The 16,650-nt window shown below is 55.0% G+C and overlaps 1 protein-coding gene across 1 annotated transcript in view; it reads right to left on the bottom strand.

Annotated features, from left to right (window-relative positions):
• Window positions 1-16,217, bottom strand: part of NPHP4 (nephrocystin 4) — a 132,956-nt gene extending 116,739 nt beyond the window's left edge. The window contains exons 1-4 of the mRNA XM_065884328.1: window positions 16,083-16,217; window positions 12,142-12,294; window positions 2,992-3,164; window positions 1,855-1,919 (exon numbers count right to left, since the gene is read on the bottom strand). Coding sequence (XP_065740400.1) covers window positions 1,855-1,919; window positions 2,992-3,164; window positions 12,142-12,294; window positions 16,083-16,217 — 526 coding nt within the window. The remainder of the gene's footprint in view (window positions 1-1,854; window positions 1,920-2,991; window positions 3,165-12,141; window positions 12,295-16,082) is intronic.
• Between the last annotated feature and the right edge of the window lie 433 nt (window positions 16,218-16,650).

A 16,650-nucleotide genomic window follows, 5' to 3' on the forward strand; every position in this document is an offset into this window, starting at 1 on the left:
ACCTCTATGGAGGGCAAACAGGGGAAATAACACAAAACTGTGAATGCACAGGCCCTCAGACTAGCAATCCCACTTCTGGGAGTTTACCCTACAGATTCACGTGCACACCTGCAAAATGGCAATGTCCACTGCAGCAAAACCTTCAACCCTCTGTTCTCACAGAACTGCCCCAAGGGTCCATTTGGGGTGGGTTGGTTCAATCACAAACAGCAATTCAATGAAATACCACACAGCTGTAAAAACAATGAGCACGGAGCTTCCCTGGCGGTGCAGTGGTTGAGAGTCCGCCTGCCGATGCAGGGGACGCGGGTTCGTGCCCCGGTCCGGGAAGATCCCGCATGCCGCGGAGCGGCTGGGCCCGTGAGCCGTGGCCGCTGAGCCTGCACGTCCGGAGCCTGTGCTCCGCGACGGGAGAGGCCACAGCAGTGAGAGGCCCGCGTAGCGCAAAAAAAAAAAAAAAAAAAAAATGAGCACGCTTTCTAGGTACTGATATGAAACATCCTCCAAGATAAATCATTAAGGGAAAAAAGAAAAGTCTGGGACAAGTAAACGGGGGCAAAATCAGAACAGGGAAGTGCACATTTGCTTGTGTGTCATCAGAGGACCTAGAAGGACCCACAAGATCCCAGAGAGAAAGGTCACCTGTGGTGCAGGTGAAGGGCCGAGCAGAGGAGAAGGAGACCTCACCTGAACCTTTTCATACTATTCAGTACTTTGAATGCTGGGTCATGTGACTGCATTATCCATCCAAGAAAAACAGCCCCGCACTTTTAGAAATGCCCCTGAGATGATGAGCTGACAGCCTGTGGCGGTCCCTCCCCAGGCCCCCCTCACACGGCCGCAGCTCCCACACCCTCCACCAGCGCCCAGATCCGTGGGCCTGGAACCAACCTGGGGGCTGTGTCTGCTGTTGGAAAGGTGCTGAGTCTAAGGGTACTTCAGGAGAGGAAACGCTGGCAGGTTAATGATTAAATTCAGTTGCGAAATAACCTAAAAGCCAGTATGAATCAACAAAACCAAGTTTCTGACCGATTGTTCCTCTATCGTGAGATTTTCACCAAATTCAGAGGGAGTGGATGGGTCGGGGTAAGCTTGGGTTTTTCACACAGGCCGGGTTCCCATCGTGGAATCTGGGCAACATCGCAAAGAGACAGAAAGTCTCCACCACCCTGCCCCCCGCCAAACAGACCCACCTCCACCGCTTGGCCCCCGGCCACACTCCCCGAGGGCCAGCAGAGCCCGCATAGGCCCCTGAAACAGCCTGTTAGCCCACCCCCCGGCTTCACCGCACGCCCTTCCGTCTACCCTCCGCACGGCCGGCAGCCAGGGGGCCGCAGGTCCCTCCCACGGGTACCCTGATGGCTCGGGAGGAGAAGCCACAGAGGCAGGGCGGGAAGCCCACTCTGCCCTAAGGCCGGCCGCTCCACGCGGGGCCCATGCATGCCAGGTGCTCCTGCAGATGCCACTCTCATTTGGCACCGCTGGACACCTTGCTGTGTTGGAGATGACCCACAGACTTCGCGGTCAAAGGCTTCCTGGGACAGCCGGTGGGCAGTGATGGACAGCAACTACTTCACGTGGGGGCAAAGCTGCTACCCCAGGGGCAAGGAGGCCAACAGCCCTCCCACCAGGTGGCCCCCATGGGGTCGTCTTCACACGGCTACACCATCCTTATAGGCTCGTGTGTCTCTGATCTTCAAATTACGTCAGAACTCCAAGCCCAACGTTACATGTTCCCCAAATCTATTAACAACTCAGCTAAGCTGATGAGGTTCTAACACTCAGGGAAGTCATATGACAAACAGGTGCTGCTGAGGACGGTAGGAGCAGGCCTGGCCAGGCCTCGTCTCTTACGTTCTATGGGGTCCTGGAGAAGCGGGTGCAGGAGGGCTCGGGGGCTGCCGTGATACAGTCTCAACCTGCAAAACAAGACCCGTGAGATGCAGGTCAGCATCTTGCGTTTACTCATGGGATGTCAGCTATGCTTCTCGAAAGGAAGGCCTTGGGGACCCCAGCACCACACCTCCAGGAGCGTTCTCGACCCTCCGTGGGAAACAGACGGCTGAGGACAGCATCAGATCCGCGAGCCCTCAGCACTCGTGGCCAAGCATGTCCAGCACACACACAGCACGGCCCGAGTGCAGCCTGAGAACCTCAGCGCTAGAAAACAATGCCTGGGGAGTTGGTCATGCTTGGAGATGTCCCAAGAAAACAACGTTTGAGGGGTTTCCACGATTGTGTGTCTGGAGTGGTGGTTCTCAACCCGGGATGATTTTGCCCCCGTCGGGATGTCTGGTAAAGTCTGGAGATACTTTTGGCTGTCACAGCTGGGCGGGGAGGGGGCTGCCTGGCATCTAGTGGGCAGAGGCCAGGGGTGCTACGAGACCTCGTACACTGCACAGGACAGCCCAAAGTGTCCGCGGAGCCAGGGTTGACAAGCCCCGATCTACAGTGACAACGCAAACCCCACCACGGCTGAAATGACCACACACTATCTCATCCATCCGGGCACGTCCAGCTCCTAACGTAACAGAGCCTGCCACAGAGTGGACCCCCAGCCAGTGTTTGCTGAGTGAACACCTACTGCTCCCTGGGCACCTGTCTGGGAAGAACCTACTGTTTACACTCCGGACCCTTAGGAGATGGGCACTGCCGTCCCTCATGCACGGATGATAGAGTCAGGAGTTTAAACAACTGGCCTAAGACCCCCACAGGAGTAAGCGACGGAGCAGGACTCAGCCCTTGACCACCTTACATCAGATCCCACTCCCGAGGCCAAGGCCTGTCCCGCTCCCGCCTGGAGAACGGTGGCTGGGCTTATTCAGAAACAGCAAACCCAGTTACAGCCCGAAGCGAAAATACCACCGGGAGACTGTGATGAACACACATGCTGACAAATTCAGAGCTTTCTAGTCTGGACAAATAATGAGCCGTTAAATCACCACAGAAAGACGCCGGAAACCCCAGCGACGGGGAAAATGGGGCAGATACCGTTTGTCCTGGGGGGCAGACGTAGGAGATTCCGAGTTGTTGCTGAAGATCCGAAGGATTCCAAACCCACAGGACAAAGCCTGAAGGGTCCCGTCCCGTCTCCTGCCTTCAGTGACCACTTCCACCACGGCCACGATATTAGGATGGTTCAAGGACGTGTGAAAATAGAAGGGCTGCAAAAGAGAAGCCAGGGACGGACTGAACGCTCTCGAGCTGCAGAGAAGAAACACGGAGGAACGCGGGTGCGCCCCCTCCTCGTCGTCACGTCAACACCACAAACACGCCGCGCGGGGAGCAGCATCCCTTCCAGGCACCAGAGCAGAGAAGGGGCCCAGTGAGCGAGCCCCTCACAGCTCCTCCTTCCAGGGTGCCCAGCATCTGGGACATCAAACTATTTGCTTCTCCTCTGGGACCTTCCCATCCACAGAAAATGCCAACAGACCCAGAGCCTCTGGAGAACAAAGGGGCTGGGGCAGCCTCGCGCCCCATGCCCATCACCCGGGAGGACCACGAGCCCAAAGACATAAGTAGCCCACTGCACCCACGCACCCACTGAGCTGTTCCATCCAACACTGCCATCAAACTGCAATCACAACTTGCCAGTATTGACTCTAATCCCTGTTTCGTGTGGAAACACGAGGCTGCACCCGAATGAATTTTATTTAAACTAAGCAGGTGGCTTCCCTGGTGGCGCAGTGGTTGAGAGTCCACCTGCCGATGCAGGGGACACGGGTTCGTGCCCCGGTCCGGGAGGATCCCACATGCCGCAGAGCGGCTGGGCCCGTGAGCCATGGCTGCTGAGCCTGTGCGTCCAGAGCCTGTGCTCCGCAAAGGCAGAGGCCATAGCAGTGAGAGGCCCGCATACCGCAAAAATTAAAAAATAAAAATAAACTAAGCAGGATCCTCAGTTCGGAGCCCAACTAACTTCTTTTCATGATGAATATTGCTGTGGGATTTTTTTTTTTTTTTTTTGCTGCATTGGGTCTTCGTTGCTGCATGCAGGCTTTCTCTAGTTGCGGTGAGCGGGGGCTACTCTTCATTGCGGTGCGCGTGCTTCTCACTGCGGTGGCTTCTCTTATCACGGAGCACAGGCTCTAGGTGCGAGGATTTCGGTAGTTGTGGCATGCGGGCTCAGTAGTTGTGGCTCGCAGGCTCTAGAGCGCAGGCTCGGTAGTTGTGGCGCACGGGCTTAGTTGCTCCGCGGCATGTGGGATCTTCCTGGACCAGGGGTCGAACCCGTGTCCCCTGCATTGGCAGGCGGATTCTTAACCACTGGACCACCAGGGATGTCCCACGGTGGGATTCTTTATTATAGGAGTTGTGAACCCAAGCCAAGTAGATGATACTCAAATTGCTCCTAAAAGGTTTCCCACTTGCAGCCTCTCCATCCTCTAAGGTACAGATGGCAGCCCTCACTCTCACCACAGGGAGGGGGGACATGGGCAGGTCAAATCCAGCTCCCATCGCTGAGATGCACCCTCCCAAGTGGGAATGGAAGCACCTTCCCTCTGCTGCTGTTTTCTGATCTCCTGAAATCCAAAGCAGCTGCTCTCAGCTAACAAATGTCGTAGACACAGAAGACAGAAATGGAGGCACTAACTGGGTTTGCGAATCTATGGGCAACAAGCGTCCCAGAAGCCCAGGTCAGCGCTGACCTGAGGTTCTGGACCCGAGTGGTCCCTGGAACCCAGCATCCTTGTTGGGGCGAAGCCCAGGTGTAGAGTCACCAGCAGAACACAAAGGCCACCCTCCCCCCAAGGCAGGGCCAGGCGGGCCGGGCCGTGGCAACGTGACTTAAACTTGGAACAATCCCCCATTAACGAGTCATTACCATGGTGTCACCGAGAAAACGTTTACTGTAATCACAGACTGTCAGCCCAGGATAACAGAGAGACACATTAAAACATCAGCCATGAGATATAAATCGTTATTCTATTATCTTTTATTGCAAAATGATGAAATAGTGACCACTTACAGATGACAGGCAGTTGGACCAAGAGAGAATTATGTTTCCGTTTCCAAGACTCAAGAACTGTTTTAAAAAGGCCTGCTGTAAAGTCAAGTTTGTCATTATCTCACCTCTCATATGTACACCTGTGCATATCAGTTTTATGAACACTACCCACTTTTCCTCTTGGCAGTGAAACAAACATTGTCAGCTCTGATGCAAAGCAGCAATAAGCCTCCAGCTTAGAGGTCACCTTGAAATCCTTTGCCTGGAGGCGGTGGACCAGCTGCTTTTGGGACGTCCCACATGTGGACTCATGGCTGTTGCCTCTCCCTTTCCTTACCACTGAAAACGATTATTCTGAGACCAAACCGACCACAGAGCCCCCTGGTCTGTCTCCAGAGACCCCACTTTCACCAGGAGGGTCGGCCTTGGAAGCTCCGTGAATCAGAAGGCGACACGAGGTCTGAGGGTCTCATCCCATCATTACTGCTGGTTAAGGACGTGTGATTTTCCAAACATCATTTATTGCCCCTCTAGTGTGGGCACAGCACGTGCTAAAGAATTTCTAAGGAACCTAGAAAACGCGATCCAGCCCTCAAGAAGTTCAAAGTTCAAAGGTAAAGGCTAGATTAGGCAGGTAGAAAATGCACACCCTGCCCAGGGCCGACCAGCTCGGAGGGTCGGTGGAAGCAAAGGCCTCCTGGGATGAACCACACAACTCTGCGGCTTCAACCCGTGTGCGTGTGTGTGTGCGCGTGTGTGCGTGCGTGTGTGTGTGTGTGTGTGTGTGTGTGTGTGTGTGTTTGGGGGGGGTCCCCAGGAGGGCCAAGTCACCTGGAACCCAGGCACTCCCCCACCCCCAGCCCCGTGGGCTTGGCCAGACATCTCAACCGCGGTCAAGCAGCACTGCAAACAAGCCCTCCAGCGTCAGGACGCCTCAAGAAGGCCGGGCAGGATGCTCGCAGATGCATCAGCTGCCACTGCATGACTGAAAGCTAGAGTCAAGCCCATCCAGTCACCTGCGAGAGAAGCCGCGGGAGATGGCAGAGTGGGGCTCTGGCTCTCCCCCGCATCACATCTCACTCAGCCACCCCTGACAAGGTGCCTCTCTGACAGGAGAAACAGATTAATAAACCACAGAAGTGCTCCTGTCTTAATGCCTTCATCTTCAGACACACGGACACCGCTTTGCCTCGGGGCCCAGATTCCATTTTCACCCACACGATTGGGCCTCAGATGATGTGCCTTCATGGAGAGGTTGCAGCCTCGCGTCCCCGGCCACACCTCCGCTTGACCTGCCCTAAGTGACACGTGCTCTTCGGTCCCAGGCTGAGGTCAAGGCCACAGGAGAGAGATCAGAAATTAAACTAGTGCCTTCCAAACCATTTTTTTTTTAATAAACCTTTAATAGGATGTCTTCAGGAAGGTAAATATATCACAAATCCTTCCTGCGGCCAACGTCTACCAGCTCAACCTTCCACTTGAGGCTCAGAGCAGTTTCCTGCACACAAGCCACCACAAGACTGAGCGCTCCAAGCACGGTGAACTCGCCAAGCAAAGTTGCCAAGCATCCGGGAAGATGCAAAATCTCTAATTCCGAAGTCAGAAGCTTCTGCTCATCCGGGGTGGGGTCCACCATTATCCACAGGAAGGGACACAGCCCTGGAGACAGTCCCCCACCAAGAGAATTATCTGGCTCAAAGCGTCCGCGGAGCCAGGGTTGACAAGCCCCGATCTACAGTGACAACGCAAACCCCACCACGGCTGACATGACCACACACCATCTCATCCATCCGGGCACGTCCAGCTCCTAATGTAACAGAGCCTGGCACAGAGCGGACCCCCAGCCAGTGTTTGCTGAGTGAACACCTACTGCTCCCTGGGCGCCTGTCTGGGAAGAACCGACTGTTTACACTCCGGACCCTTAGGAGATGGGCACTGCCGTCCCTCATGCACGGATGATAGAGTCAGGAGTTTAAACAACTGGCCTAAGACCCCACGGGAGTAAGTGACGGAGCAGGACTCAGCCCTTGTCCCCCTACATCAGATCCCACCCCCGAGGCCAAGGCCTGTCCTGCTCCCGCCTGGAGAACGATGGCTGGGCTTATTCAGAAGCAGCAAACCCAGTTACAGCCCGAAGTAGAACTACCGCCCCAGGAGGCTATGATGAACACACAACAGCATAAGCTGACAAATTCAAAGCTTTCTATTGTCCCCACGTGGTTAAATTGTCCCCACAGTTAAATCACCACACAGTACCACTAAATCCCACTGCTGGAAACATCATGGAGAGATATCCTTTGCCCTTCTATTCATGCACTCATTTCTAGCCCCTTCCTACCACCGTCCATTCCTGGCTTGGTGTCTGTTGAGCTGGAGAGGAGAGAAGCCCTCCTCGGGTGGCGGCTGAGGCCAGGCTCTCTCCGTAGAGACGGTGCCCGGGAGTGATACTGGATTCCTGCTCTGCAGATAGTTTGCATCACGAGCAGCTCTTGGAACGTGTGAGAGGTGTCAGGAGAGGGTAAGGCACGTTCAAGAACCCGGAGGTTAACCAAGGCACGGCAAAGCCTCCCAGAGTTTCGTTTGGACACGCTGACATTCCCTGACAGCCTCCACTTTTTTTTTTAAATTTTATTGAAGTATAGTTGATTTACAATGTTGTGTTCATTTCTGCTGTACAGCAAAGTGATGCAGTTATACATATATACACATTCTTTTTTATATTCTTTTCCCTTATGGTTTATCACAGGGTACTGAATATAGTTCCCTGTGCTACACATTAGGACCTTGCTGTTTATCCATTCTATATACAATAGTTTGCGCCTACCGACCGCAAACTCACAATCCTTCCCACCCCCACATCTCCCCCCTGGCAACCACAGGTCTGTCCTCTGTGTCTGTGAGTCTGTATCTGGTTCGTAGATAAGTTCACTTGTGTCCTATTTTAGATTCCACATATAAGCGACATCATATGGTATCTGTCTTTCTCTGTCTGACTTACTTCACTCAGTACGATCATCTCTAGGTCCATCCATGTTGCTGCAAATGGCATGATTTCATTCTTTCTTATGGACAGCCTCCACTTTTAAAGGGAGTCACCTCACTCTCATTACTCTGACGAACAAGCACGTCCAGCAGCTGGCTGCTCTCGGTTAGCGATGGGACGAGGAAGCAGCCCGATTACCTGTGTCTCCCGGAGGCCAGGGGTCCGCCTGTGACTTCAGCAACACCTCGGGCTGAGAGGGGCTCAGGAGGAACCATCTCCTGGTCCAGGTTCCGGCTGCCTGTGAAGAACCACTAGGATTGCTGCCAGTCACTTGCATACAATAAATAAAGGAGGAGAAATGAGCCTGTCACTGAAAGGCTGAGCGTGGTTAGTTAAGGAACGAATCTAAGGGAGAATTATGTCCGTCTCAGAAAGAAAGTGTAGGAACTGCACGGTACTTTGGCCTCCCGGATTTTTTTTTTTTTTAACTTATCTATTTATTTTTGGCTGTGTTTGTTGGGTCTTCGTTTCTGTGCGAGGGCTTTCTCTAGTTGCGGCAAGCGGGGGCCACCCTTCATCGCGGTGCGCAGGCCTCTCGCTATCGCAGCCTCTCGTTGCGGAGCACAGGCTCCAGACGCGCAGGCTCAGTAGTTGTGGCTCACAGGCTCTAGAGCGCAGGCTCAGTAGTTGCGGCTCACGGGCTTAGTTGCTCCGCGGCATGTGGGATCTTCCCAGACCAGGGCTTGAACCCGTGTCCCCTGCATTGGCAGGCAGACTCTCAACCACTGCGCCACCAGGGAAGCCCCCCGGATTATTCTTTAAAGATATCTTTTGAGAGGCTGAATGAATGATCAACCATCTCAGTGCAAGTGAAGGGCAATTCCTCTCCGCCGAGGACGGTCTCGAAGGAGAGCACCTAATTCTGAGTCAGAGCTGAGAGGCCCGGAGCTGGTCCCCTGGGCTCCGCCAGGCAGAGCCGAGAGGCTGGGACAAGAGGGGATCTGAGCGCAGCATGAGGAATTCATCACTCACAGAAAGAAACACCCAGCTCGGGCTCAAGGAAGGACTTCTTTTTTCCCGTCTTTCCTCAGGACGTTGTTTGCAAAGTAATAAAACAACATCTTCTTTCAGGGCTACATATTACAGCGACAACTCAATCAAAACCCAGAGTCCACGCGGTTGATTCAGGAATCCACGTGTAGGCGGGACAGCCACGCCGATTCCAAAGATGGTGCCCTGCTACTGGCCGCTGGCGACCTCCCGTCGTATCACCCCCAAGCCACGGCTGATCGGCAGAACCAGAAAAACCCAGGCAATTAGTAAAATCAGAAGAAGATCATCACCAAATTTCAGAATCACCTCAAAACAGGGCAAATTGTGTTTCTCTCTATTCCTGTAGGTATGGACACAGAGCTTTGCTCAGATGATGAGACCACAGAACCCCTCCCTCCTGCCTATCTAGGCCACCTTGGGAACACTCCACATTTCATGTAAACACGTACATACACGTATGCACGCAGGTACACACACACGTACACGCACACACGGCAAAGGGGGGTTCTCTTTAGTTAACTAAACTCTGAACATCAAGGATGGGAGGAAAGCGCTGGGCAAGGAGGATGCTGCCGAGTGGCTCATCAGGATGGGCGTTGCTGGGGCACCACTGGCCTCTGCTGCTCGCCTTGGGCATAGCAGCTGGAGCACAGCTCTTCCCGGAGCAATTCCGTGGCTCTGACACCAGCTCCCAACCAGAAATGCTCTGTTCACCCACACCAGCCTTGCTGCGATCTCCGCTTCAGTAACTAAGGCTGAAGGGTGCAGATTCTTGCAGAAACACTGAGGGCTGTGGTCCTCCCTAACACACGGCCCCGTCCCCATGCCCCACTCGGCAGAACACAAACGATGGCGCGGCACTCGGCTCCCACAGCTCAGGTCAGACCTGAACTGTGAGCTGAAAAGGCCTGAGACCCACAGCTCCCAGGACACCGGGACACAAAAGAAACCCTCTCAGGCACGAACGCTAAACCCTGGACGAGTCCAGAAGGGGGAGCGGCAGCTCTGAAGGCTTCCTTGCAACGCGACCTCCACTCTGCAGGGCTCACAGTCACCCAGCTGGTGGCGGGACAGGGCAGGCCCTCCGGGCGTGGCCTGTCAAGGCTGTGACAGCCACTGCCACGGGGAAAGCCAAGGGGAAAGCCACGGAGGGAGGGCTCATCTCGGGACCCCAGTGGCGGCTAAGTGCCGCCGTGCTGACTTCAGAGCATAACCATCCCCTCGACACGGCAGCGCTTCCAAACGGAGCCTGCAGGGCTCCTCTGACGCCCGGGGTGAAAACGAGGCCCGAGAACAATCCCTGCGGTCAAGGCAGATGGCACTCACGGCCTCTGACCCACCGGATTGCTCTTCAAGGCGGAGAGATGATCTACCGACCTCCAGAGGCGGATGGCGGGGACGAAACCACACCAAGGTGCTGGGAGCCAGCCTCTCCCGTGGAGACTCCCCAGGAGAGGACCGTGTGTCACCGTACTAACTGTCACCCCACCAGGCTTCCCGGGGCCTGACTGTCCACCCGAGAAGGAGAATCCAAACAGCCCGGCCCTGGAAGGCTTCCAGCAACATCGGGGCCACCGCGCTCCTGCCCGGGCCTTGACCGCCCCAAGTCAGAGGCGTGAAGGCCTGAGCTGGGACGGCACCCTAAGCAGCCACCCACCGTCACTCCCCGGTTTACAGCACGCGGCCTTTCTCTCCGGCCAGACTCTAAGGGGCACCTCACAGGCCGTCTGGCAGCCTGGACACCAGCCGCGGTCCTGGGCCGCAGGACACACATACCCACGGCCTTATCTAATTTTCCTGACCTCCGGGGGCGGCGTCACCCTCTCCGGCACGTTCAGTAACGGGACCAGTCAGAATCAATCCACGCCGAGACATGGCATCCCGACCCTGGGTGACCGCCAAGTGCAGAGTCGCGACCCGGCGGCCTCACGACTGGGCCAGGACCGCCCCCCGCAGAAAAGGGCGGCTCGCTTGGTCTGCTTACGCATGGCGACCTCCCCCAGAATGGCCATGGTCACCGCCACCACCTCCATTATTCACTGTACTGTCACTTACTGGGCTTCCCTGACTCTGTACACATGGGAAGGATAAAGCCAACACAGCACCGACCCTCCCGATACCCGTGACCGTCTCCTGCAGGACCCCGCTGCCTGTAGGTTCAGCTTGAAGCAGCAGCCGGGAAGAACACCTCTGGGACACCTCCCACTCTTGAGGAAGAGCCCAGTGTCCCTAGGAAGGCCCTGCCCAGCCAGCCCGCCAAGCCCACCCTCGGCTACCTCCCCACGCCTCCCTCCCCCACCCCCGGGCACGTGCGGGGCCTGCCCTGCTTGCAGCACCTGCCACCCTGCTCGTCCCGGGGCTGGGTCCCTCCTCATCCTGGGGCCCAGCTCGCAGAGGTCTGCCTGCAGCACACCTCCCTTCTTCTTCAGGGTAGCAGCTGTCGGTCTCCTCCGAGAACCTATCACACCTGCACCTGCTCTGTCGCCTGCCTGGGTGTGTCGTCCCAGCAGACTGCAAGTTGTCCAGGGTGAGAACCACGCCAGGCCCGTCCACCCAGCACCATCGCCACGGCGCCCGGCACAATGGCCAGCAGATAGCAGGCGATGGAGGGATGTTTGTGAATTTGGTGCAGTTGAACGAAGATGGAAAACCCTATCTGCGGGGCGGCCAGACACAGCTACGTGGGCAAAATCGTGTCACCAACTGATGCCAACGCGAGCACCCCGACTGCAGGCAGAGGCAGGGGCTCCAGGCTCTGCTACCTTCTACCTGGGTAAGTCACTTTACTGCTAGGTCTCAAGTTGCTCAAAAAAAAAAAAACAAAAGAAGAAACGAAAAAGAAAGAAAAAGAAGGGGAGAGGAAAAGTAGGGGAGTCAGATGAGATCGATAATTTCCTAACTTTGTTCCAAAAGCTGCAAGGTTCCGTGAAGGGGAGGCAACCCCCTCATGTGTCCCCCCCGACTCCCAGCTGAACCGCTCAGGACGTGTGGCTTCCACCCAAGATTCCGTCTGGAAACAGGGGCTGGCGCCAGGACGAGCTTTGGAGGGCCGGGCCCACTGCTCAGGGGCGTTCCTGGGCTCTGGGACGCGCTGGCGGCGCCCCCAGGTCCACTGTACCCCGCACACCCACCCCACACGCCCACCTGCCGCCCTGCCCACCTCACTGAAGTCGATCCTGGGTGGCTGCCTGCAGAGCGGCTCCAGGGGCCTCGCCGGGCTCTTCCACGTCCTCCCGAAGAAGTGTCGGTAGGTCACGTCAAAGAGGGACACTCGCAGGTGGCAGCCCACCTCCGACAGCGCCTCCAGCACACCCTAGGAGACAGAGGGACGGCCCTGAAGGGTCCTCAAGGTCACGAGCCTCCCAGCAAGTGCTGACAGACCATCCACGGAGAACTGGGCCACTCAGCGTCCATCCCCCAGTTTAGGTCTCAGTTCCTTTCGGGGAACTACCTCTCTCCCACGGCCCGTGGTCCTGGTGAGGTTATGAGTCCAAGTACACGGCCCTCTCCTGGCCAACCAGAGGCTGGAGTCTCTGGGCCCAGACACAGGCTGGAGACTCACCCAGAAGCAACGAGACACAAGAGGCCAGAGCTGCAGAGACAGACACACATGATGCCATGTGGAGCCAAGAAAGAACAAGTCCAGGTGACACCACGTGAGATTCTGGATCAAGGCACACCTGAAGCTTATGCTAACTATGGGTTTGTCTTTATGTGAGTTAACAAATTACCTCAAGCTTAAGCTATTTTGCATGGTTTTCTGTGTTCTGTTTTACCCTTTACATCCTGATAGAACCACAAACTAAAAACTCAACTTGCCAGAATTATTTGGGGGTGGCGCTGGGGTGTGAGCAAAAGAAAAGCAGATCTTTGAGAACTGAGAAGTCATGGCCACAAATACAGACAAGGCACCAGACACTGTAAAGACCAGCCCTTTCCCCACAGCAGCACCACGTACCGCAGTGAGGCTCTGCTGGGCCTTTAGCTCCTCTGGGAACGTGGGGGTCCCACCACCCTAACGAATAAGAACGGCTCCCGGGGCTTCCCTGGTGGCGCGGTGGTTGAGAGTCCGCCTGCCGATGCAGGGGACACGGGTTCGTGCCCCAGTCTGGGAGGATCCCACATGCCGCGGAGCGGCTGGGCCCGTGAGCCATGGCCGCTGGGCCTGCGCGTCCGGAGCCTGTCCTCCGCAACGGGAGAGGCCACAGCAGTGAGAGGCCCGCGTAACGCATAAAAAAAAAAAAAAAAAAAAAAAAAAAGAACGGCTCCCGGGACCTAAACTGCCTGTACAGAGCGATTTACGCTCTACGCCTGCTCTCCTTCTGGGACTCTGGAATCTTGGTACGTGCTAGGCAGAGGGTATCTACACGACCAGCTCCCAAGAAGCCCTGAGGTTTTTAGAGCCTGTGGGCCCTGAGTCTCTAACGAGCTTCCTTGGTGGACAGCATTTCACAGGTGGTATCGCAGCCTGTTGCTGAGGGAATGAAGTGTGTCCTGGGGGATTCCCACGGCAGATGACCTCGGAAGCTCACGCCCGTCTCCCCCCATATGCCTGTGGCTTGGCTCATCCTACTCGGTAATTTCTCACTGAAATAAATCTGTCCTCTGAGGATGACTGTGTGCTGAGTCATGTCAAATCCTCCTGCTAGTGTATCACCGAACCCGGGGGGTGCCTCTGGGGGCTCCCGACGTAGGTGCACACACACATTTAGGACCGTCACGTCTTCCTGACTAACATCATCACCGTGAAATGTCCCTTTATCTCTAGGGATAGGCTTCGCCTTGAACTCTACTTTGTCTGATATTAGTACAGCCACAAAGCTCTCTTATGCTTAGTGTTTACACGGCCTTTTTTCCATCCTTTTCCTTTCATACATGTGGTTTGAAGGCATACACTTTAGGTTTACAGTGTGATTTTTTATAAACAACTTATAATTGGGTTTTAAATGAAAACTTGAAATGTGTGACTCGACATCACGAAACCTCTTGTAGGAATCATTCCACAGACATATGTGTGCATTTTTTTTTTTTTTTTTTTTTTTTTTTTGCGGTACGCGGGCCTCTCACTGTCGTGGCCTCTCCCGTCGCGGAGCACAGGCTCCCGGACGCGCAGGCTCAGCGGCCATGGCCCACGGGCCCAGCCGCTCCACGGCATGTGGGATCCTCCTGGACTGGGGCATGAACCCGTGTCCCCTGCATCGGCAGGCGGACTCTCAACCACTGCGCCACCAGGGAAGCCCTGTGTGCATTTTTTTAAACAATGTCAATGAAGTTACACATTGTAGCCATGTCTGTAAAAGCAAACCCCTGGAGGGAGTCCAACCGGTCATCAGCAAGGGCCTAATGAACGGATGGCGGGTCATCCACACAGGAAAAGCTATGCTGTCTTAAGGAAGAGTCAGAAATTCTTCATGGAATGACATGAACAACTATAACACATATCGTTAAGAATATTTTTTAAGGGCTTCCCTGGTGGCGCAGTGGTTGGGAATCTGCCTGCTAATGCAGGGGACATGGGTTCGAACCCTGGTCTGGGAGGATCCCACATGTCGCGGAGCGACTGGGCCCATGAGCCACGACTACTGAGCCTGTGCATCTGGAGCCTGTGCTCCTCAACAAGAGAGGCCGCGATAGTGAGAGGCCCACGCACCGCGATGAAGAGTGGCCCCCGCTTGCCACACTGGAGAAAGCCCACGCACAGAAACGAAGACCCAACACAGCAAAAATAAATAAATAAATAAATAAATCTGTTCTTTAAAAAAAAAAAAAAAAGAATATTTTTTAAGATATAGAACAGAATATAAGCTATCATTTATGTTAAAAAAAAAAAAGGAAAAACACATACAACTGTATTTATTTGTTGTGTTTGCTTAGAATTTCCAGAAAGTTGTACAGAAAACAGGTTAACACTGGCTGTATCTACGGTGGGACACTGGGCGCCTTGGAGACTTCATGGGACAATACACTTTCCCTGTGCGCCCTTGTGAATTTTGAACTATGGGAGTTACCTTTTCAAAAACAAATTAAAATGAATTAATAAAGTAAAATGGGAAAATAAATAAAATCTCCTTTGCAAAATTCCTAAGAAAGAGGAAACTGCTGTCCACTATCTTGCGAGCTCCTGGAAGGCCGGGAGACTGCTGGAGCCGGTCTCCCTAGGTTGGAGTCCCAGCTGGCCGGCTGGAGCTGTGTCACCCTGGGCAACCAAGGTCACCTCTCTCGGCTTGCCTCCTCTTCTGTAAAACAGGGGTAGTGATGCTACCTACATCTTGGGGCTGTCATGAGGATGAAGTGAACTAATACAAGTAAAGCGCTAAGAAGTAAAGTAGTAAGAGCAGTAATCACCACAGTACCTAACAGAGTGGCAGGCACACGGCAGGTGCTCAATCAAAGGGCTCGAAGTGACGGTGCAGGACGGATGTGAGTGGTTTAATAATAGGCCCAGCGCTCCGACGGCTTTGAGTGCCTGGAGGATGACCCTGCCAGCTGCAGAGCAAGAAGATACAGTCTTGCCAAGCCATGTGCTCACACTGGCAGGGCTGGATCCTTCCTGTGCGTCCCCCCAGGACACTGGGCCTCCCTAGGCCCTTCCAATCCTGTGGGTGGTCTGAGGAGGCACAGACGCGCCAGCTCCTCCGGCAGGTCCCCTGGCAGCTGGAGGGCACAGGTGGACGCAGAGCCACAGAGCAAGGGCCTGAATGTGCAAAGGCGGTGGTACCTCCCAGGCACATCTCCCAGGATGCCCAGAGCTCCGCCCCTGCTATTCTGACTGCCAGGCCGAAAGCCGGCCATGCTGAGCCATGCACAAGGCCACCTCCTGCAAACAACCTGGCCAGGAAATAACCCAGGAACTCGGATTACCTGGGTTTTTAGACTGCTCCACTGTAGGCAAAAAGAAGCCGTTTAGCCAGGGCCAAAAGTGCTGACCGAGTCGCTGAGTCACAGATCTTCTTTGCTGATGGACCACTTTACCTCCGAGTACTGCCAAGGCCCGGGGCGATGGGTACAGGGCAAGACCCAAATAGACATGTGGAGGTCAACACCATCTCAGGTGAGAGCAGTGACAGCGTGCGGTTGACAGTAAAGAACCAATTTCTTTACCTGCTTAATTAGCGGGCCATCAAGCCACTTCAGGACACACTGGAATGCCGTCGACTCCTTTAGAGGCTGGCGTGCTCTCTGTGTGTGGGGAGGGACCAGCAGGTTTTGGTCAAAGATCCTGTACCAGTCGTGCATTCCGCCGGTCTGAGCGTCACCGGGGGCCTCTAGGACGACCTGCGGCATTCGTGTTCAAATAAAGAAACGAGTTATGAGGGCCACAGTTCTTAGAGCAGTGCTGAAAGTTTCCGACCTCCCGGGAACCCCAGGGAAACCACCACCCCTGCAACCCACACTCTGCCATCCCACCCTCTAGCCCCCCAGTACAGCAGACTGGCGCCCACGCCACCTTGCCCTGGCCAACCAGAGCACGCCTATCCCGGCCTCAGTGACTGGTTTAGGAACCGGCACCAGGCCTCGGGAACCAGGGCTGTCTTAGAGTGGCTTGGGGCACATGACCCACTCAGAGCCGACGAGATGTGATCTCAGAGCTTCTGCTGGTTCTGTTAGGAGAAGGAAACACTCTTTTCTGTGGCCTTCGGAGCAGAGAGGTCATCAGCCTGAAGCTGCC

The sequence above is a fragment of the Phocoena phocoena genome, chromosome 1, assembly GCF_963924675.1.
Source record: "Phocoena phocoena chromosome 1, mPhoPho1.1, whole genome shotgun sequence".
NCBI classification, from domain to species: Eukaryota; Metazoa; Chordata; class Mammalia; order Artiodactyla; family Phocoenidae; genus Phocoena; species Phocoena phocoena.